Raw genomic sequence first — 22,336 nt, 5'->3', positions numbered from 1 at the left:
ACGTGCAGACTGTTGACAGGTGAAAAGTTCGTTGCTGTTACGGTTACTGAAAGAAGATAGAGATACAAGTTTATATTTGCAGCGGAAGAATGATATTGTTTTGCATACTCACACACAAGAAATGGAATGAGTTTAGGAAAATGCATCCCTTCACACCAACCTTGTCCTTGTCCCCTCAAACATACTCTCCCAGGGAGCTTAACACACACACACACACACACACACACACGCAGAGAGAGAGAGTGAGGTTCACCGTTCCACAGATGCCTCTGGCAGTTAGCCCATACTAACAGGACTATTCTTAACCCCGCGCTTGGATTGTGTGTGTGTATGTGTGGGGTGCGTGTTTATGTCAGTCATCTGGAGGTCCGCCCAGTGTGGTTCGGACCACTGAAGAGCCACAGAACACATCAGTCAGATGTGGGTTAGAGAAACCAAGAAGATTAGAGAGCAGCGTTGTAGTGTAGCAGGTGGATAAACACACAGATGCTCAACATATAATGACAACTGGACTCATAATAATCCCGCTATCCTTCCCTCTTTAAATGTCTCTCTCTCTTTCACACAGCCGTGTTCTGCTGAGGGAACTGGTGTCTTTTAAACTGTGAGAAACTCTGAGTTTTCTGGATGCCGTACAAACCAAACTGTTTCACAAGCATCTCAGTGGCTTTCAGCTATAGCCTCCAGTTATTTTTGATCATATTTGCAAGATGTAAAATATTGTGGACCTCTTGCTCTGATCAGAGAGAATTTGTGGTTTGCCCAAGATCAAGAACATTTGTTTAAACCCAGCAGCAATGCATTTGATGTGGTTTGATTTACAACCCATTTGTTTTTAGTTTGCGCCCCGATATAAAATATATCTTATTCAGGCTTAATCAGTGATTTGAGTCTCTTTATTTAAGTTTCAAAATGATTAATATGTTTTGAATAATACTTCTGAATAATCTATAATAAAACAATGATCAGATGTGCCGCTGGGCATTGTAAGAAAGCCAATAGCAGTATCTCCTAGTCCAAGGCTGATCTCAGGAAAGCATTGTCTTAACCTTGTCTGCCCTCTAGTGGTAGTACAGGAAACCTACATTCTTTCCATGCTTGTGCATAAATGGCTATTTGGGGATGTTACCAGCAACAAAAGGAAGACAAACACAAAAGCAAACAGCTAACATTAACCCATTATGTCATTTAGGATGTACAGCTTAGATGCATTTGGTAAGGTTTAGGTAAATTTAGGTTATTATATTTCATCAGTCCATATTTACAAGTTGGCATTTCGCAGAGTAGCTTGTCTTGTTAGTCTAAATAGCTATAAAGGAAGAAAAGGAAAAGAAGAAAGAGAGGTTAAGCGCTAGAGTGAGATATATGTCTTCCCCCCCCCCTTTACCATTACAAAATACTTTTTATTTCCTCTTACTCACTATGTCATGCCAAAGCACCAGCTCATATTTCCCCACTTGTTTCATCTCTTTCTATTTCCTCACAATCTCCCTCCACCATTTCCCTGTCTTTGATTTTCACTCCATCCTTTCTCTGTACGGCCCTGTTCTTTCAGTACGTTTTCCTCTCCCTCTCTCCGTCCGTCTCTCTAGTTGACAGCTGATTACTATAAGGGCTCCACAGAGGCTTGTGCTCATTAGAATAGAACAAGGTGACAAACTGACAAAGGCCTGTTTTGCCTCAGCTCCTGGTTCACATTACACACTATAAAAGGGGTTGTGTATGTATGTTTGTTTGTGTGCATTTACACATATATACAAAAGATTATTCCACTGGTAAACAATGTGTACTGTGATTCATTATTTATATTGCTTTGCATAAATTACTTTTTATATTTAATTAAAAAAATAATGGGTTAAAGTTTGTAACTTTTTAAGCGTTCAAATGTACCGGGTCGGGATCCCATGCGTGCTCGCATATGCGTGCTCGCGTGTGGCCGGAGTCACTGCTCCTCTGCCTGCTTGCCTTCACTCACACAGCGCGCGCATTCTCGCTGTCTCGCTCCACCTCTAGACGTGAACGCGCGCTCACTACACACTGCAAAAAGAGTTAGTTTAGCTCTGAGAATATCTAGTGAATGTACAGTGGACGTTTGTGCAGAAATAAATGCTGCAGCTCCTCCAGACCAACAGAGGTTTCCCGTGTCTTGTGAAGTGACGGGGCTCCGCAGCGAGAAACGTTGTCGTCTCCGACCGGGTGCCGGTGTCTCCCTGCGGGGGCAGTCGGGAAGCAATAACGTTTCTTGGAAAAGCCAACACTAGGATCAGCATTGATTCATGGAGAGACCTTCGTCTGGTCAGCTAACATTACTGCCAAGCAGGTGAAATATAGAGTGATATTGTGGTTTTAGCTGACGTGTGTCGCCTCACTGTTTTGAGCGGTGCTCGTTCATGTCTATTTGGAGCGAGCAAGCGCGAGCCCGACGCTGACTTTCGTTGACTTAACGGCCACAGGTGTCGCTGTTAACAAGCAATTTTGAAAGTAACAAATAGTCCGTTTAAATGATGAGCAATATAATGTATACGTAGTGCTATAATGCTTTTCCTAAATAGGATGTCTCTCTTTGGGCCTTCTAATCAGGCATATGATTGTCTCATGACTTTTAAATAGTCCAAACTACCTGGTTCAGCTTCCTTCCTAGAGCACATATCCCTGGAAAGTGTCTTGTTTCCTTAGTGGCAGTACACACACACAGACACATTCCTGTTCTTTGGAGTCATGGCCTGTTCTCGTGCACACTTCCGATCAAAGTTGACAGCTGTCCACCTTCTCATTAGCTGACTCCTTCTCTCTCTCACACACACATTCACACACCTCTGTGCCACGTTCGTTTTTTTCTAACGTCCCTCTTTCCACCTCTAATATTACTTACACAGGATTACTGTTTGGCTTCTCCCTCCAGAGAAGTTACTGCTGAACCTATGAGGGGGTATTTTAACCCTCTGCAGCCTCCGTAGCTCCCCATATAGCTGCGTTCAGGCAGGCAGAACTGTGGAAAGGGCAACTCTTGCTCCAGGGATTCCCAGTTAAAGGAAATATTCTTTCTAGGCTATTCAGATGATATGCTAAACTAGAGTATATAAATTACAAACAAATCAGGAGTGCATTTTGGACTAAACAAGGACATTTTAACTAGAGGGATTCACTTCTTCAGAGCGATGCTTCCCCAGGTAACTTGAGCATTGGAAACTTTATTTTATGATGGAAAGAAATGATACCCAGCTGAGCTGTTATGAGTCTTCCTCTCTAGTATGGCACATAGCAGAACGTTCAATTTGTGCATTTGCTTTAACCAATTTAAAAACAGACATGTATTTATATGAAGAAATAAAATGTCAGAATCAGTATAAATAAGTGTAAAATGTGTTTACTGGTTTTGAATAGTTAACTTCTGACTCTGGTAGAAAGATAACTTACATTTAGGTACAATCTGAAATAACGTATGCCCTGTTTGTCGTCTGTTTGATATATCTCACCCTGTAATCCAGCACCACTATAGGGATTTATTAGGGCTTTGTTGTTTTATAACATAGTGTAATGCTATATTTGTTTTTAGCACCCCAACACTGGCAGTGGTCTAAAAAATGGTGGGGACTTTTGTTTGTTACTCAACGTAGCTACCACAAAAGGTTTACCCCTTTTGAAGTAACATTATCACAGCATGTTAACAAAAATAACTACACAGCTTTAATTCAGGCCTAATATGTGCAATATCATTATCATTATTACTACCAAGGTGTAATTCATACTGTGCAATATTTTCATGTGGAATTGCATTTCATTCTCACTGTGCAATATCATTTTCCACTTGTGCAATTTTGTTAAAAGTCTGTTTATTGTCAATACTGTATATGCTGCTCCTTTTTTTATACTTCCTTCTATATAAATGGTTCATATTTTGTTACATTTTGTTTAGCTCTTTTTTTTACTGTTAGCTGATGCATCTTGTTTTTTGCACAATCCCCTTTGCAGCTGTACACTGCAAATTTCTCCACTGCGGGACTAATAAAGGAATATCTTATCTTATCTTATAACATATAACTACACCTTTTTAAATAACCTACCATAGACAACATCCTAAAGAACAATAATAATGAGTTTACACCACTACGCTTGCTCATAGTTTAACTCATGTATCTGTCTCTGTGTGTGCTTATCTCAGGAGCGACAGCGACTAGAGACTATCTTGTCTCTGTGTTCGGAGCTTGGCCGGTCTGACAGAGATGGAGGTGGCCCAGCTACAAGTCCCACTTCAGCTGTGGCGGATCTCCAGAAGATCAACCAGGAGCTCGAGAAGCTTAAACTGAACGACGACGATGACGACACAATGTCGGTCTTTTCGGACTCTTCAGCTGTTAATGGAACGACAGGGAATGGACACATGACCGCCCTTGGATCAGAGAATGGTTACTATGATGACGATCTGCAGGTACGACGGAGGCGCAGCAGCGGTCACCGAGACAACAGAGCAGAATCACCCGCCGTCAGTCTGCGAAGCTTCGCCCCCTCACCTTCTCCACGTGCACAGAGGACCAATGAGGTATAAGAGATTTATTTGTACACATTTATATGCACTCATAATAGTATCACATCTTTAGCAGGTGAACTGGTTTGTTATTTTCAGACTCAAGAGTCACTTTACCACTTTTAAATGTACAAAGATTTATAAAACATACATGTAAGCAGAGTTCTGTTAATAGAATGTAAAGTGTAGAGCTGAGCACTCACCGCTTACCTTCAACAATGATCCTTTCAACCAACGTCATCTAACTTTATAACCCTCCTCCTGACCAGAGTTGAACATGGGTTGGATGTTCCACAGAACTAGATAAATAGGCATTATTTTAAGCGCTAGGAATGTTATTTTATGTCATTGATGATTAAATGAATTAATCCACCTCACTCATTAAAGAAAAGCAAAGAAAGAGGGAAACCTGAGAGTGCACAAGTTAGTGAATAAGATAGAAAGTTAGTGAACTTAGATTTACTGGTATTTATATAGTTATTCTGTGTCATTCTGTGGTTAAGCAGAAATGCATATGGATCTACAACTGCACACTGGAGTCTCTGAACATTGATGACAAGATTATCTTGTCTCTTCTGATTGGGTCAAATGCATGTTAAATCAGCATTATACACATCTCCTGTATAAAAAAAAGAGTACAAGGCTGCTAAAGCAGCACCTTTGACTTTGGTCAGCTTCTTAAAAGATTAAGCAGGATTGATGTGGGAAGTGTTTATGCTCCCTGTTCTTTCTGGAAAACATGAGAGTGACAAGGGTCACTCCTCTTAATACTAAGGTATCGACATACACATCCTTCACGTAGACAGATGGGAGATATTTACAGCCCATTTATTAGATTAGAGCAGGGTAAGTGTTACAATTTAGAATTGACAGCTGGTGTTTGTGTGTGTGGGTGTATGTGTGCACATTTCTTTGCTGCAAAAGAACAGAAATTCATTTTTTCATTGCCCAAAGGAAGTGCTACTTTCACTTCATGTCACCACATTATTGAATTGGTGGTGTCAGTGATTATTATTACAACTACTTACCACCAAACCCCAATATAGGTCCTGGTAAGCTTTAGCTTTAACTACATATTAACAATGGTTCAATCTGTGACCCTGTTTATGATGTTGGTTACCAGGCTCTAGATGATGCAGCGCGTCGCCGCGGACAAGAAGCGAGGCCTTCAGAGGAGGACGTGAGGCGTGTGGAAGAGGAGAGGATCCAGGTGCTGAATAACATGGAGGAGCTGGAGCAAAAGATCAAAGAGCTGGACAACCAAATGGAGGAATCTGCCCAAGAGGTAAACAGAAGACGATGGTGTTTCAGGGCATACAGATACAGAAGGAAAAATGTCCATCTTAACAATATTAAGTCTAGAAGTTCTATTTTTTGAGAGAAGTAAAGGATTCTACTTCTTTTCAAATCAGCAATGCATTTTGTTCACACATTATTAGATAGTGTTACGTGCAGATTTTAATAAAAGTAAACAAATCATCGTCAGAAAATGGTGAAAAGTGACGATCAGTGTTTCCCAAAACCCAAGATGATGTCCTCAAATGTCTTCTTTTGTCCACAACTCAAAGATATTCAGTTTACTGTCATAGAGGAGTAAAGAAGCCAGAAAATATTCACATTTAAGAAGCTGGAATCAGAGAATTTTGCCTTTTTTCTTAAAAAATTACTCAAACCGATTAATTGATTATCAAAATAGTTGGCGATTAATTTAATTGTTGACAACTAATCGATTAATCGTTGCAGCTCTAGTTGCTTAATCTCATTCTGTCATTCTTTTTTGTTATATTTAGTATTTGAGATCAGGAGTCAAAAGTCATCACAAATGGCTTACTTACTGCTGTGTATTTATTCATCCAAGGTGGAGCTTGAGCGAGCTCTGGTGGAGGCCGAGCAGGAGTCGGAGGTAGCTGCTCTCCAGCAGGAAAAAGATGCCCTGGAAGCACTTCACAACAAGATTGCCGACCTAGAGACCAAGTCCAAGCAGGAAAAAGAAAAGGTATTTAACAGGGCACGCTTCATTGGAAAACAATGAGAGACGAGAGATTCATAGTGGCTTACAAAGAGACCAAGAGCAGAGAGCATTGATCCACACACTAAGGCGTTTGATGATGCATCTTCGGCAAATTGTTTGAATTTATTTGCTGAAGGGCTGGTAAGAGATATTAGTGTCAGGGGAAAGAAAAAGTGTTGTACACTAAACATGTACAGCAACATTTTCCTTCCTAAGATATATGTGTACGTGTGGTATTTGAAAATACATTCACTACTCTTGAAGACTCTCATACATTTAGGGCTCATGTGACTAACTGGTAGGTGTTAATCCTTCTCATGCTGTCTCTGGTCCAAATATATATCTGCTAATACTGCCCAGGGTATAGCGGTCACCAAGTGATCCTATCTTACACACACACTCCTGCGGGAGGACCGTGGGTGTGAGTGAACGTTTGTGTGGGTCTGTCTGCATTTTGTATGGTAACATTGACAGGGTGGGGAGTGTAAGTAGATAAACAGATTGAATTTGTTGTTTGTATGTGTGTATGTGTGTGTGTGTTTTTACGTGTACATGCTTTGGTTTGGCAATTGGATCATCTGTTGGATTAAGTCCCAGCCGGATTGTGATGCTATAAATGAGGAAACACATCATGATGCTGAGTGAGACAGAGGGAGAGAAAGACAGGAACAATCGGATAGATAAGTGTTGCCCTGAGTGTTGAAGTGAAGAGCAGGTGAAGTTGAGTGCTTGTATAGATTTTGGGCATGTGTATATGTTGTGTTATTTATAGAGAGGACTATTAATCTGCTGAGTCATTCCTTCTCATTCATTCCGTCAGTCATTTCCATTCAAACAAACATTGGAAAAAAGGCAGGAGAAAGAACTCATGACACTATTCATTCATACAACCTTCATTTCTATGCAATACTTCCCCAGTGCTCCATCCCTTTGGTAGATTTTATTTCCTCCAGCTTTCCCTCCCATCCTGCCCTCTAAGGTTAATCTTGCTGACCTGGTTGCCGTAGTGACTAACTGTGGCTCCCCAGTCCCACTAACGCTGCCATCCTCTCTCTGTCCCGTGTGTGTGTGTGTCTCTGTTCCTTTTGTATGTACACATAAAACAAATGTGTACATGCGTGTTTGTTTGGGCGTGTATGTGCGTCTATGTGTCATGTACGTACATGTGTGTATGCCAGGCGTGCGAGTTGCTACAGGCAGAAAGGGGCAGAGTAGAGAGGTTGGCTCAGATTGTGTGTGAGCAGCGCTCCCAGCTGGACAGCTGCCCTGAGGCCACCAAGGAGCCCCTGCAGGAGCAGCTGGCCAGGGTCAGTACACACACACACACACACACACACACACACACACACACTCACACCTCACAAACACATGCACAGGAAGGTATGTACTTTAGTGTGTAAACCAATGAATCCACGCAGGGAAATCACAACACACAGACAAGCATAGAACTCCACAAAAGTTGGAATTAAAAACAACTACACTGTAAAAAAAAAAAAAGTGTAAAATAACGGAAATGTTCCGGTAGCAGGGACGCCAGAAAATTTCTGTTAAAAAACAGAAAGAATACTGTCCGTTAATTAACATAAATAAACTGTAAAAATTCAGTAATTATCTTTATATAATTAGCCTTTATTACGGGCAGATGTATGTGCACATTTTGACACTCAAATCATACAGTATATGTGGTACAGGTGTCCACATGAACAGACTGTAGAAATGAGCATGTGATGCTCACATACTTGAACTTGCATGTGAATATGCACACATTTTCATTCCTGAACTAACTTGCTCTCCACCCTCACGGCCACCGTTGATCTTTACTTGATTCATGTTCTGTCTTCTCAATGTCTACCTCTTTAGGTTTCTCTGTCGACAAACATCTCTTTATTTCACCAGAAGGGTTGATTCTGTAAGAGTGTAAAGTATCTCAAGAGCTTTGGTTTTAAGACCTGTTTTTATAGAAATACACTGACATTTGGGCATAGGGTCTGGTTTCACCTTTTGTTGTTTAACGCGTGACAATATCCATCCATCCTTTCGCTATATCGCAAAGCTCTGGAGCTGATCCCAGTTGACAATGGGTGAGAGGCGGTGTACATCCTGGACAGGTTGCCAGTCAATCACAAGGCTGACACATATAGAGGCAGACAACCATTCACGCTCACATTCACACCTACGGGCATGGGTTTACTTGGTATGCGGTTATGCGGTTTCCTCCCACATAACATGTTTTTTAAAAAGATTTCTTGAGGAGACAACACTTTTAAATCATCTGTATTTTGGGGGAATGCTTAACGTATTTAACGTGTTGCATGTTTTACTCAGACACTGGTCATGCTTTGGTGTCTGCATGAGTGTGAAGTGTTGACGAAAACATCCGGGATCTGTTTCTGGTTTGCTTTGTCTGTGTCGGCGTATTGTGGGATGAGAAAGTGCTTTCTGATATATAATTGCTTGCATATTTCTGTTTGACTCAAAGCAGTTTCATCTCACAGAGTTTTTTTTTTTATAATTAATATGATTCACATGTCGCCCATACTGGGTAAAGTTTTAGGTTTTTATGTGTCAGGTTGTTCATGAAGACTTATATGTACACTTGAGCAACTAGATGATTTATGCTAATTGTTTGTTTGCTGCTTTATTGATAAATTAATTAATAAGTCAAGTGTCTGAGTGAATGTAATATATTACTGCTTCAGTGTTACTCCACTGTAAATCTTAACATTTTATTAAATCAATGTATTTTGCATGCATTTGACTGCCATACATCTCTTGTGTATGTGTGTGTGCGAGTACAAGTCCTTTGGTCTTGTATACTGCATCTTGCATGTTTTATCAAGTTTACGTGCTATAACAGTATCTCTAGTTTCGTTTGTCCTGTATACCTGCATTCCTTTGTCTTGCCTGTTTACCTGTGCATTATTTCTTGTGTGTGTGTTTGTGTGTCAGGACTGTGAGGTGCTCGATGCAGAGTCAAAGCGTTTTGAGGACCTGGAGTTCCAGCAACTGGAGAGAGAGAGCAGGCAGGACGACGAGAAGGAGACCAGTACGCAACAGCTCCTCCAGGAGATCGCAGACTACCAGCGGAGCGCCGTGTCTCGCAAGGTAACAGTTTTTGTGTTTTGATGGAAAGAATGTATACAGTACAATATCACAATGTTATATTCATGTAAACTTGTTTTGTTTAGTGGCTTTGGCTCTATAGTGTTAGTGTTGTGCTTTATAAGTGAGCTAGAAACGCATCACAAGCTTGTTTTGCTTTTCCTTCAGGAGCGACTGTTAACTCTGAAGAAGCAGGCGACACAGATTACCCAGCAGGCTCAGCGAGAGAAGGAGAGCTTCTTGAAGGAGAGGAGCACCCTCGAAGCAATGCTGCAAAGGGTACGAAGATATCCATGTTTGCACGTGGCCATCCTTGCTTCTGTGTGTGAATGAAAAGAAATGCACTTCAAAAAGAGGTTAATTTAGTTTTTAACATTTCCTTTGTTTCCTTTTTCTGTCTATTAGGAGAAAGAAAACCTCACAATGCTGGAAAGGAAATATGCTGACCTCACTGGTGGCCGAGGTTTCACTCTAAGAGAGGTAGGTTTGATTGACAGCTGTCAGAATGTCCTCCTCTTTGAACTCCTTAAGACTCTTAAAGTGGACAGGACCCTCGTCATTTCTAACCGCTGGGGTTTCCTTCTCTGCTAGGGTTCAGCCTCTCTGGCTGATGTGTGTCAGTCTTTTAGCGATTGCTACCGTGACACCAGCTCTGCCACAATATTTCCTCCTCCAGTCACCTTGTGCGCCCTCTCATCCCTCCTTTCCTCTATTTCTCTCAAGAATGCAGAGGTACTTTCGTCTTGTTATACTAATATATCCCTTTTCTCTATTCCTCTTTATCCAGATAGTCTGCTTAATCCTTCGTTCTTTTTATTCTGTATTTCTCCTTTCATTCACAGGAATTTGAGCACTTGTTTCATTAATTCTATGCACAGCTTATACTCACATGTATGAGGTAACCTTGTAACAGTGCCTATTGTCTTGTGTACACCAATCAATGAATGTTAACATGTCACTGTCTAAGTAACTTACCTCTAAGTGACAAGACTTTTTGATCTATTTGTGCCAAATTTGCAACAAATTCTGCATCGTTCTAACAACTAATTCTCAAGTTTGTCATTAATACGGCTGACACACTTCATGCTATGCCTCACGCCCTTTCTCTCCCCCCTGTCTCCACATGACACTTTTCCAGGGCTATGTCACAGTCAGTGAAATCAATGAGCTTTACTCACATCTTGGGGGGGACCCTAAACCCGCCCCCGCCCGCACTCTGGCCAATGGCTCTCCTGAGTCCGAGGCAAATACCTCCCCTGACGACGACACCCCCAAACCACCGGAGGATGAGGTGTGTGTAGTGGTGTTAAGGGCTTGCGTATGTAGTTAAAGCACACAGACATAGATGATGCAAAGTGTGTGTGTGTGTGTGTGTGTGTGTGTGTATGAGAGTGTTGTTATTTCCCTCCTTCTTTTGCTCTATTTCAGTTTTCTGACAATATTCCTTTCTTCTTTTTCAAAGCTCTGTCATTCTTCCTCACCTGCCGACTGTCACTCCTCTTCCTCCTCTTCTTCTTCCTCCCATCTGTATCCCCGCCCCCGCCCCCGCCCCCTCCCCAAACCGCCCTCTGTGCACTGGCCAGAGAACATGGTGTCATATCGAGACCCTTCTCCCCTCCCCGACTCTCCCCCACCTCCCCTCCCTGTCAAAAAACGCCAAACGCGACACAGGCAGGTAACGTGTGTGTGTGTCTGTCTCTGTGTGTGTGTGTATCCGCAACTTAGTGTTTGTCTGTTTTTGTGTGACAAATACAATGTGTAGAAACCAGATGCACATTTTTACACAATTTGCTTTGATTGATTGATGGTTAATATAATTAATAATTGATATTTGTTCAGGTAAATTCAGTTATAGTGCACAATTATTAATGCATTGTTGTTTGCCACAGTGTCTTTTTTGATATATGTAAAAAAAAAAAAGTGAAAAGTACAACATTTTATATCCCACACATAGCGACTGAAAGTCATGACATTTCCTTAAAGAACAATGTTATGTGACCTAAAATGAAATTGGTTAACGGTGTACATCCCTTTCCTCTGTTGTGATGTGTGTGCTTGTATGTGCTTGATCAGCATTTCCGTTTGCTGGAAGAGAGGAAGAGGTCTGAAAGAGAAGGCGGTTCTTATCTAAGTGACACATTACCCAGGAAGAAAACCACACCCATCATGACGCCCCAGTTTACGTGTGCAACACTGGGACGCAGCTATCCTACCAAGGTACACATACATATAGATGATCATGTATGCATAAGTGACACAAATCAATAAAAAATCATTAATGTCACACTTTTTCTTGGTCTATCTGTAGCTTATTTTCTCAGTTGTATTGTTTTTTATAATTATAAATATTGTGTAATTTCAAAGATGCAAGCCAGATTATTATTTTTTAATTACTAAAACATGGAAGTAAAAAGGTTTGGTCTCTTCTTGGTCGTTTACAGTCCCATCATCCCCTGGTACAGAGCACAAGTTGTGGCAGCATTCTCCCAAGAATCTATTCCTTATCCAACAAGGAAACTGAATCTCGACGTCTGCATAAAGGTATACAAACACATGCACAAATGCACTCACTTAGAAACCATATATACAGATAAGGAGATTACATGTAGGTACATCATTTCATGGGGATACATGTAATTTCACTTACAAATACTATCTTTATCTGTCAGTTTTCTCTCTTATTTGTGTCTCCTTCACTCAAACAAACACTCATCTCTGAGTTGTCACATGAAAATACGCCTAATATGGTAACATCTACCCTTGTTATGGTGTTTTGTGTGTGGGTGTGCACCTCATTGTATTTTGTTGGATCACAAAGTTTCTCATTTGTTTATCTGTCAGTGGAGATAGTGCAGGAATGTAAGTGGAGGAGGGCTGCTCCATCAAATGGTGTAAAGTATTGTGTTTGTGACTGAGTAGACTAGTAGAGCAGAGGTGCTGGTTTGAGTATGAACAATTTAAAAATTGTCACGTTTGTTAGTAAAAAAAAGGTTGTTACAAAAAAAAGCAGCTTAGAAATAGATTTATTTTAAGTCAACTTCCTGCCACAAACGTCAACCAGCCATTTCCCATCATTAAGAAAATGTGCCGTTCACTCACCACAGTATAATCCCTTTGCCCTCGGTTTGGGTGTATGCTGGTATGTGGTTTTGAACGCAGATTTAGCTGCTTAAAAATGAAGGATGGTTTGTTACCTCAAGGACCCTGTGCCTATTTTTCCATATCAAGTTTGACGTGTATATAGTCTTACTATTTTGAATGAAAATGTAATTATTTATATGCAGATGAACCAATGAATTTTGATCTTTCATTAGGTATCTCTTTACCTGACAGATTTACTAAAAAAATAATTTATTCCAAAATCTGTTTAGAGTATTCTGTGCCTTGTGTTGTAATAGTACTGCTGTATTTCCCGGACACTGGTACATGTGCATCCGGCCCCTCGGTCCCTTGGTGCCTTGATCTGTCTCATCAGATGGGTGGGTCTGCTGCATGGGTCAGATGGTATCAGTTCTTTTTGTGTGTTTCTTCCTGTACCCAGAGGCTGAGTTAGTCTATCTTTAAAGTATCTGCACCGTAATTTAGTCATCATTCCTCCTTCTACTTCTGAAGACATCTCATTTTCTTTCCAGACATCTGTGGACTGCTTTAACTTCTTTTAGGACTTGTTCGTTTGTTTGTGAGTTCTACTATTTTGACGCATTTCAACAAGATTACTACCACCAATACGGTGTGGATTTATTTTTTCCCTGAACGTACAAGAGCATTTCACAGTGGCGGGGCATTGTGATCCAGAATTGAAGCCATCTGGGCAAAATGTTGACCCAGATGGAGTGACAGAGACAGGTACAGCACAAGTGTGCACACACGTATAAGAAGAGTAAATAGCATTAGTCACCGCTGAAACTGTTGTTTATTTCTCATTCTGTGTGTGTCTCCAGGTCAGCCCGGCTCGCGAACAGCTTCCCAGACCAACGTCTACCTCGATGCCTTTGGGTACCGCGACAACCAGGCCTTCGACACAATGAGTGTGGATAGCACGGACTCCATTGAAACCAGCATCTCTGCTTGCTCACCTGATAATGTCTCCAGGTATGTGTCGCTGGCGTGAGTTGTTTGTGTATGTACACACGTGTATGTCTGTGGCCAACCCTGTCTCCTACAAAAAATAAATACGTTCCCAAACAACTAACCTGCATTCTCGATAACGTTTCGAGGGAAACATATTTTGTCCTGGATTACGGTCGCATTTTTTAAACACGTGGTTAACATTGTAAATTGAAGCAAAACAGAACAAAAAATGCAGCAACACTACTTAGTTAGGTTTTGGCAACAAAACAACTGGGTTAGGTTTAGTAAAAAAAACAACATGGTTTGGCTTAAAATGACTACGTTTCACACGGAACATGAACAGTAGTCTCCTGGGGGGAAGTTCGATGTTAGTTTGACCTGTCCACCTCCACGCCGGCCCGTAGTGGACTTCCTCGCTTGTTATAATCATAATTATACCACGTAACTTTCACTAACGGTCGCTCAATTGACTATGTTGCTCAATTGACTACATCAAAGACAAACGTAATCCACGACAAAATATATGAGAATGCAGTTTAGTTGTATGGGAATGTAATTTTTTAGGAGACAGGGCAGCTGTGGTTATTAATAGAAGGAACAGAAACAAAACAATGAAGCCTGTCATTGGTGTTTTCATTTCTGACTTCAGTGTTGAGCTTGAATATTTCTGTGTGAAGTATGTGCTGATGGACATAACTCACAGCTACTTTCTTCACTCTCTTTGAATGAAAAAAGGTTGAAAAGTTGAAATTTGACAAGAGACAGACCGAAAATTGAAAACACAAAAATGTCCCTTTGTGTTCATAATATGAAACATTGACTATAAGAATGGTGGTCGGGGGGGGGGGGGGGTGCAACAAAGAGACTAGAAAGTGAGTTAATGTAAAAAGTGTGTGGAGCTGCAAAGCCGAGGTTTCCCGCCTTTCATGGTCCCTCCTTGGAGAATAAGATGTGTAGAACTGTGTGTGTTATATGAGTTAAGGGGGACTCTTGATTAGTGTTCTAAGGGTCAGGTTACGGAAGACGGAAAACATGAAGGTGTGTGTGTTTGTGTGTGTGTGTGTGTGTTCAGCGTGGAGGTACATTTAGGGGTCCACCCCCCCGTCTGGACTCAAACCATGTGTGCTTGCTTTCCTTCTCTCCTATTTTACAGTGGTTGCATCTGTCTTTTGTCTCCCCTCCTCTTGTTCCTCTGAATGGTATGGTCTTGTTTCTGCAGATAGATTTTTGCACAGTTCCAAACCATTTGCAGATTGACCCCTCTGCAAGTTTTCTTGGAACAGGCTGCCTCTGTGTTATCCTCAGTATGGTTCCAGTTGGATTGTGTTGTACCGGCTTAGATTTGAAGACGTGTGTTGAAACCTGGATCAGAGCTGGACAAAAAAAACATAGTTTTATGATAGAAGTGGAATTTCTTGTCAGTGATGTGTCCCGTTTTCTGGAGATACAAGTGTTGGAGCAAGAGAAATAAATTTCTTCTCAAGTAATCCAAATACTTGAATGAATAGATTTGAGCCGCGCCGGTCTACAATGACTATGAGTGTGATTCCTTCTCGTCGATTGAGGTAAGAGAATGGCAAGGGGATGGGAGGAAGAGAGGAGAGGATGGATGTTACAATGAGGTTGGATTCATGTTTATGTGAGGAAACAGGATGAGTGGTGGACGATTAGTTGGAGTCTAAATGCAAGTAGTAGACTAAAATATGGCATGTAATGCAGTCACAGATACTGATTTAATTAAGTCTACCTATCATATTTTTTTATGTTAGGTGGCATGTTTTTATAATGAAAGTGAATATTAATGAACATACAAAAGTGTCTAACAATAAACAGATTTACGGTAATATTCACATCCAGAATTCACTGGTATGTAAATTGGTGGTATTCAGTTAAAGTTATGGCAGAATAGAGAGTGGTGATTTTATATAAAGCTGGCAACTGATTATGAAAAAATACCAGAGAGCGGGAAAGCATTTTTTTCTCCGCTTGCTCTTGTTTTTTCTTCATCTGTCATACCCTCCCTCCCTCCCTCCCGATCCTTTTTTTCTCTATTCGATTGCTTGGGGTACCCCACTTCTCTCTCTAGCCCTCCCCTCCATTCCTGATTTGTTTAGACTGAGTCTAATGTGTACCATCCATCTTAACAATGTTGTGACATCATCACAGATCAACAGAGTATCCATTTCCTTCTGGCTCGGGATAAGAGAGAGTGTGTGCGTGCATGTCAAAGGTAGAGAAAGAGGATAATTGAGAGGAAAAAATACGGTTTAACCATGACAAACATATACACAAATCCTTTCCCTGTGATGTCAGTCAAGAATGCTTGTCATGTGTAGACCATCTGCAGTCAGACTTGAAGCTAGACTGGACCTGCTGTTCTAAAGTGAAGACAGTGACACAGGCATCAGAGAGTCAGACAGTGTTACAGAAAGACAGAGAGAGGGAGAGGAAAGAGAGATGGTCTGATCTTTAGATTGCCTTGACATTCAGGCTTCCTTTCCTGAAGGATTTCCGCTTCGTTTCAGCACACATACACACACACATTAACAGTGAACAATCAGGAGTAGTCTCAGGAGAGTGTAGCCTTTTCTCAGAAACTGTAACTCCTGAAAAAACGCATGGAAAAGTCAGACTGGAGTCAGTTAGAATAGAATATAGCTTTTAGTCCACCAGGGTGGGAATGTGTCTTTGGCTCATCAAACACAAGAAACAACAACATAAAAAGCAGACAAGCTAATAAAACACAAGGTCATATTAAAACAGCAACTGAAGAGAGGATGGGAGCTATCTGACAGAACGCTCCTCGCTTTCTTCCTCGTCCTTGAGCCGAGGGCTTGTCATTGACGTAAACCTAGAAAGATTATTCTTACATCTAGAGTTTAGGCAACGGTACCAGGCGGGAAGGTGAAAAGTTAAAACATTCTCAAGAATAGTTTTGTACACTAGTTTTCTAAAATGTGCTGACTAACACCGAGGCCTCCAAGTTTCCTAAGAAGTCGCTGTGAGCATCTATTGGAAATACACTCTGTATTTCCAGAGAAGCTCACCTGGGAATCCAGAACTGTATAGGAGATATTAGTGTAAGTTTTCCACAGTTTCAACACGTTGGCCATCAAGTAAACCGGCTCTGTTTTCAGATCTTGTTCTGTGCAGATAATTAACTCTTTTGTCTTGGCCACATCGATTTCTCCTACTGGGTCTGTTTTCTGTAGAAGGCCAAATAAGGCCATGTCATCAGCATACATAACAAACGTCAAATGTTTCTCATTGATCATAAATTCATTGGTAAAGAGGGAGAATAGCCCAGGGGAAATGTTACAGCCTTGTGGGCAGAACCGTGCTCACTGTGAGCACGTCTGACCTGCTACCCCTTTGTCCCGCTTGCTGCTGGTGTAGCAGCTTTAATTGATTAACTTGGCAGCTGCTCAGTTTCATTGCATTTTCAGTGTATTTCAGGTTCAGCCACATGACGGTTGATTTGGTGTTTGTTTTCCCATGACTGTATACCAAGTGGTGCAGAAAAAACGTTGTTTCTGCTTGTTTTTTTCTGATGTGATTCATATGTTTGTGTGCTGCAGTGCCAGTACTTCAAATATGGCCAAGCTAGAGGAGATGGAGCGTCTGCTGAGAGAAGCCCAGGCAGAGAAGAGCCGCCTCATCGAACACAAGGTCACTTCCAGATAAAATCATCCTTTTGTTTTATCACTGTTTTACAGTTTGTTAATGGTAGAGTGTGTTTGTGTGTTTTCAAACTGTGTAACATTTTTCAATTATTCTTCAGGAGCAAGAGATGGAAGTGCGAAAGCAAGCGCTGGATGAGGAGAGGAAAAGAAGGGAGGACCTGGAGAAAAGGCTACAGGAGGAGACGAGCAGACGCCAAAAACTCATCGACCGGGAGGTGAAACTGCGAGAAAAACAGAGGGCACAGGTAGGAAAGAAAAACCACACCGGAGCATAAAAGATTTGTGTTCCACTCAACAATGTTCATTTATGATTGGAAAGTGTTTCTCAGACATTTTGAACTCGATGTCCCGTTATTAACCTTTTACTTTTTCTACAAAGCATTCCATCTTGTTTCTGTAGCTAACTTTTGTATGTTTTATGCATACTTCCCTTTCTTTGTATTGCTTCATCATGTCTGTGCTGACATAAGCTTCATCCATCATCTTTAGTTCTCTTGCCTGGACCATCAACTGTTGGCAGCAGAAGAAAGAATCTTTAATCCATCTAACATAATGATATACATCTGCATGATTTGTATGAATTATATAAACACAGAAGAAATTATAAATACATCATTGTCATTACTTGAAACAATTCCCTCTCCTTTTTCAATGAACCCGTTCACTCTTTTCTCCCCAGTCCCGGCCACTGACGCGGTACCTTCCGGTGCGAAAGGACGATTTTGACTTGCGGGCTCACATTGAGTCGGCAGGCCACAGCACAGACACATGCTTCCACTTATCCATCTCTGAAAAGACCTGCCGCGGCTACTTGATCAAAATGGGAGGCAAAATCAAAACCTGGAAGAAACGCTGGTTCGTCTTCGACCGCAACCGACGCACGCTCTCCTACTATTCAGGTACTGTTGTAGGGTAGAAGATGCACATGCAAACACAAAAACTACAGACAAGTGTACAGAGCATCCACATAGATAGAGGCACACACACAGGTATTTTACAGATATATTTAATATTTTGTATTTCCTATATTTTACATGCATTTGAAATATAAATCATTACATATAAATAAAACTGAACACACTACAGTACACTTACACACATTTGTGTTTATACTAGGGCTGTCAATTGATTAAAATATTGAATTGCATGATTGTCCATAGTTAATCGCAAATTAATCACACATTTTTTATCTGTATTAAATGTATCTTAAAGGGAGATTTGTCAAGTATTTAATACTCTTATCAACATGGGAGTGGACAAATATGCTGCTTTATGCAAATGTATGTATATATTTATTATTGGAAATCAATTAAAAACACAAAACAATGGCAAATATTGTCCAGAAACCCTCACAGGTACTGCATTTAGCATAATTACAAAATATGCTCAAATCATAACATGGCAAACTCAAGCCCAACAGGTAACAACAGCTGTCAGTGTGTCAGTGTGCTGACTTGACTATGACTTGCCCCAAACTGCATGTGATCATCATAAAGTGGGCATGTCTGTGAAGGGGAGACTTGTGGGTACCCACAGAACCCATTTTCATTCACATATCTTGAGGTCAGAGGTCAAGGGACCCCTTTAAAAAAAGTCGCTATCCTTAAAGTTGCGTAAATGCGTTAAATAAATTAGTGGTGTTAACATGTTATTATCACGTTAACTTTGACAGCTCTAATTTATACACTTCATTTATATGTCATGGTAACTGTTATGTCTTCTACAGACAAGCATGAAGCCAAGCTGAAAGGAGTCATCTACTTCCAAGCTATTGAAGAAGTGTATTACGACCACTTGAAGAATGCACATAAGGTATGTGTGTATATGTTGCTACAAAATCAATACATGCAAATGACTTCTGTCCTGAAAAGTATGGTTTGTTATCTTCTAATCTAAAGTAAAAAGAAGTTTTCTTTCTGTCTCCCACTCACCATCCTCCCTCTGTTCTTGTTTCATCCTTCACCATCTCCTCATTCAGAGCCCGAATCCCTCCCTGACCTTCAGTGTAAAGACTCATGACAGAGTCTACTACATGGTTGCTCCCTCTCCTGAGGCCATGAGGATCTGGATGGATGTGATCGTCACGGGCGCCGAGGGTTACACCCAGTTTATGGTGTAGTGAAGGAGCGGGGATGTGCCAACGGGCTATAAAACTCTTTGTGGCTTTAAAGACTTAAGTTTTCTATTCCTTTTTTTTTTTTTTTTCTTGGGACTTTTTACGTGTCCGGATGGATGTTATCGTCATCTATGCTGAAGAATGAACACAGTTTCTGTTGTGTAGAGACAGCGGCCCGTCTCATTTGGGTTTACAGTTATATGTGGAGCATTCATGTGAAATTGTAGGCAGATTGAAGATAATAATTTGAACATTTTTAGGGGTTCAATCTTAGAGACGTAATGAAGTTCAGGAGATCTGAAATGTGCTACGGTGCACCACCGTGCCTTGGAGGGAGTTCAGGTGTACCTTACGGTTTTGCTTAAGTGTAAAGGACATAAATGTTAAAAAAATATATTTTATATGAGCTTATTACAACCCATTTTCTTCAGAAAAGAGCAGACTGTGCAGCTCCTTTTCTAGCCATAAGAAGCTATTTTACAAAGGTTTTTTTAACGTAGAGATACTATTGGAGAAATGGATGTGGGGTGAACCAGTTTGAGCTCTATAGCATGTCATTATCAACCAGGAATACATGACAGTAGTTGTGTTTAGAAACACTAAGTGCCACATAAAGCTTAAACAATTTTAACATGTCATGGAAGGTCAATTTTGAGATGGGTTTAATCAATTCTTACACCGTTTCAATTGTGTTTTAATCATTTTTAGCCCATTTTCTGCGTACAGAATAAATAATGCATATTCATTTAGTAAAAGTAGTTGAGCAAATGTATTTGAATTGTTTTCATCTTAATTTCATGTATCATTACTGTGGCATTCTCAGGTCTTAACTGTGTGCATGCATCATATTGATCATGTGTGAGTTTATACACACATAACATATAAAGAAGTGCCTGTTTTGCGTGCACACTCTGTGCACTTCTATATACTATACGAGCTTCTAATGCAGCTCCAAGGTGCTATTCTTATATGGTGAACGACACTAATAATCCAAGCCACACCACCATCATATCAAAAGAGTGTAATTATGCACTCAACGTGGTGATTATCAGTAATTTTATTAATGGATTACTGTGCTGGGTTTACAATGGTGCCACCACAGACTCAGAAATGAAGCTCTGTTATAACATAGTTAGTGTCAGGCTTGTTATTTTCTAATAGAAGTTGTTAGTTAAATAAGCACGAGGAATAAGGACTTTTATTAAGGCACAAAATTATGGTATTTGTACATTTTGTTTCTAAGTTGTAGTTAGTTTTAAACAAGTGGGGACATGATCCATTATCAACTCAAAATGTGCCTTTTTTAAATCATATTTTGTGTGACAGTATTTTGACATGCATATTATCTATATTTTTAAGAGCTACATGTATCTATATACAATGCCAAACTGTCTGTGGCGAGGAAAACAATGTGGAAGCAAGGTCCTGAGTGCTTTTCTGAGTATGTTGTCTTTTAAAGATGTCAGGCAGAAAGAATCTATGGTACACGCACTCACTTAAGAGGCTTTTAGTCATCAAAACTGACTGCTTATTGTGCTGCTTTGGTCCACTAGCTTTCATTGCATTGCTTTTATTACCACTAATTCAATATTTTGTTCCACATTGATCACTAAAGCTGCTTTTTATATTGCATATTATGCTCCATACTACGTCTGAATGGTTCAGTCCACTGATCAGTGCATTTATCATCTTGCCTCTTGGCTTTTTGTTTATTGACCAAAGTACATGTTTATGTGGTATAATGTATATGTCGTTTATTTGCTTTGACTTCTCTTTGTTCAGTACAATAAGATCAAAAATTATATATGTTTCTACATGACAAGCTCATGGTTGTTTTCCACCAACTAAAGGAACTGTTACAGCGGAAGCTTCCATGAGCTTTTTTTTTTTTAATATAATTATTTTTTATGTTGATCCTACTGTATTTATGCCATTACCAATGCATGTATCTTAATTTTGTATTTCCATATGAATAATAAATATATTTTACCTTTTATAATTTTTAAGAAATTAGTTCACTGCCCAGTGTGTCACAAAATAAATTACAATGCCACTTTTGCAGGGAGGAAACCATAGCTTTGACAACATTAGGTTGCCAACTACAACAAAATAGTAATTCATTACAGGAATGAGATGGCAGATTTAGAAAAATGTCAAAGTTGCCTTGTTGAGTGCTGTCACATACTCTAGAACAGCTATTCTCAACCACTGGACTGGGCTCACTTTTAAAGTTAGAGTGAAGGTCCTTGCATCATATCAAACTAGAAAAACCTAATGAATCCATTGGTACCGACCACGCCATGCCAGCTTGTCGGGAAGGAGGCTAAATAACGCTAAAAAATTACGCAAAATTTTGGTGAGGAAAAACTGCCATGGACATTTTCAAAGGGGTCCCTTGACCTCTGACCTCAAGATATGTGAATGAAAATGGGTTCTATGGGTACCCACGAGTCTCCCCTTTACAGAAATATACGTCACAGATGCAGTGACACAAAATCGAGCAGTTTTTGAAACCAGTAAAAGTGTGTGGTGAGGAAATATGACCCTGAATACTTTGGATTCATAATGGCAGGCAGTGATGGGTGAGGGTAAGCTGAATATTTATGTGGGTCATTACACCTGACAGTGGCATCGTACATATTTATAGCCCAGTTTGTCATTTATTTGGGAAGGTGGTCCTTGGAAGTTTTTTAACAATCGGAGGTCGGCCTCAAGTTACAAAAGGTTGAGAACCCCTGCTCTAGAACCACAGACGTGAGATACCTGTTACATTTTAACTAGTGTGTCAAATGTGGGCATCTTTTCAACACCAGATGAGTCAGTCAACT

At 40.4% G+C, this 22,336-nt stretch overlaps 1 protein-coding gene across 5 annotated transcripts in view; it reads left to right on the top strand.

The window, feature by feature from the left end:
- Positions 1-21,504, top strand: part of phldb2b (pleckstrin homology-like domain, family B, member 2b) — a 47,028-nt gene extending 25,524 nt beyond the window's left edge. For 2 of the 5 annotated variants that reach the window (XM_037757309.1, XM_037757313.1), the window contains 18 exons: positions 4,163-4,540; positions 5,649-5,810; positions 6,384-6,521; positions 7,715-7,843; positions 9,486-9,641; positions 9,807-9,917; positions 10,044-10,118; positions 10,230-10,370; positions 10,777-10,929; positions 11,101-11,313; positions 11,712-11,855; positions 12,080-12,179; positions 13,580-13,730; positions 17,288-17,378; positions 17,491-17,637; positions 18,072-18,291; positions 19,119-19,204; positions 19,371-21,504. In XM_037757309.1, the coding sequence (XP_037613237.1) occupies positions 4,163-4,540; positions 5,649-5,810; positions 6,384-6,521; positions 7,715-7,843; positions 9,486-9,641; positions 9,807-9,917; positions 10,044-10,118; positions 10,230-10,370; positions 10,777-10,929; positions 11,101-11,313; positions 11,712-11,855; positions 12,080-12,179; positions 13,580-13,730; positions 17,288-17,378; positions 17,491-17,637; positions 18,072-18,291; positions 19,119-19,204; positions 19,371-19,511 (2,736 nt within the window). In that variant the 3' untranslated portion in view covers positions 19,512-21,504. The remainder of the gene's footprint in view (positions 1-4,162; positions 4,541-5,648; positions 5,811-6,383; positions 6,522-7,714; positions 7,844-9,485; positions 9,642-9,806; positions 9,918-10,043; positions 10,119-10,229; positions 10,371-10,776; positions 10,930-11,100; positions 11,314-11,711; positions 11,856-12,079; positions 12,180-13,579; positions 13,731-17,287; positions 17,379-17,490; positions 17,638-18,071; positions 18,292-19,118; positions 19,205-19,370) is intronic. The other 3 variants (XM_037757311.1, XM_037757312.1, XM_037757314.1) reach the window with 3 other exon arrangements.
- Positions 21,505-22,336: the final 832 nt, after the last annotated feature.

Source organism: Sebastes umbrosus, chromosome 21 (genome assembly GCF_015220745.1).
Source record: "Sebastes umbrosus isolate fSebUmb1 chromosome 21, fSebUmb1.pri, whole genome shotgun sequence".
Lineage (NCBI taxonomy): Eukaryota > Metazoa > Chordata > Actinopteri > Perciformes > Sebastidae > Sebastes > Sebastes umbrosus.
Note: the sequence above shows the minus strand (reverse complement) of the source record. Positions and strands in the feature narration are given on the sequence as shown.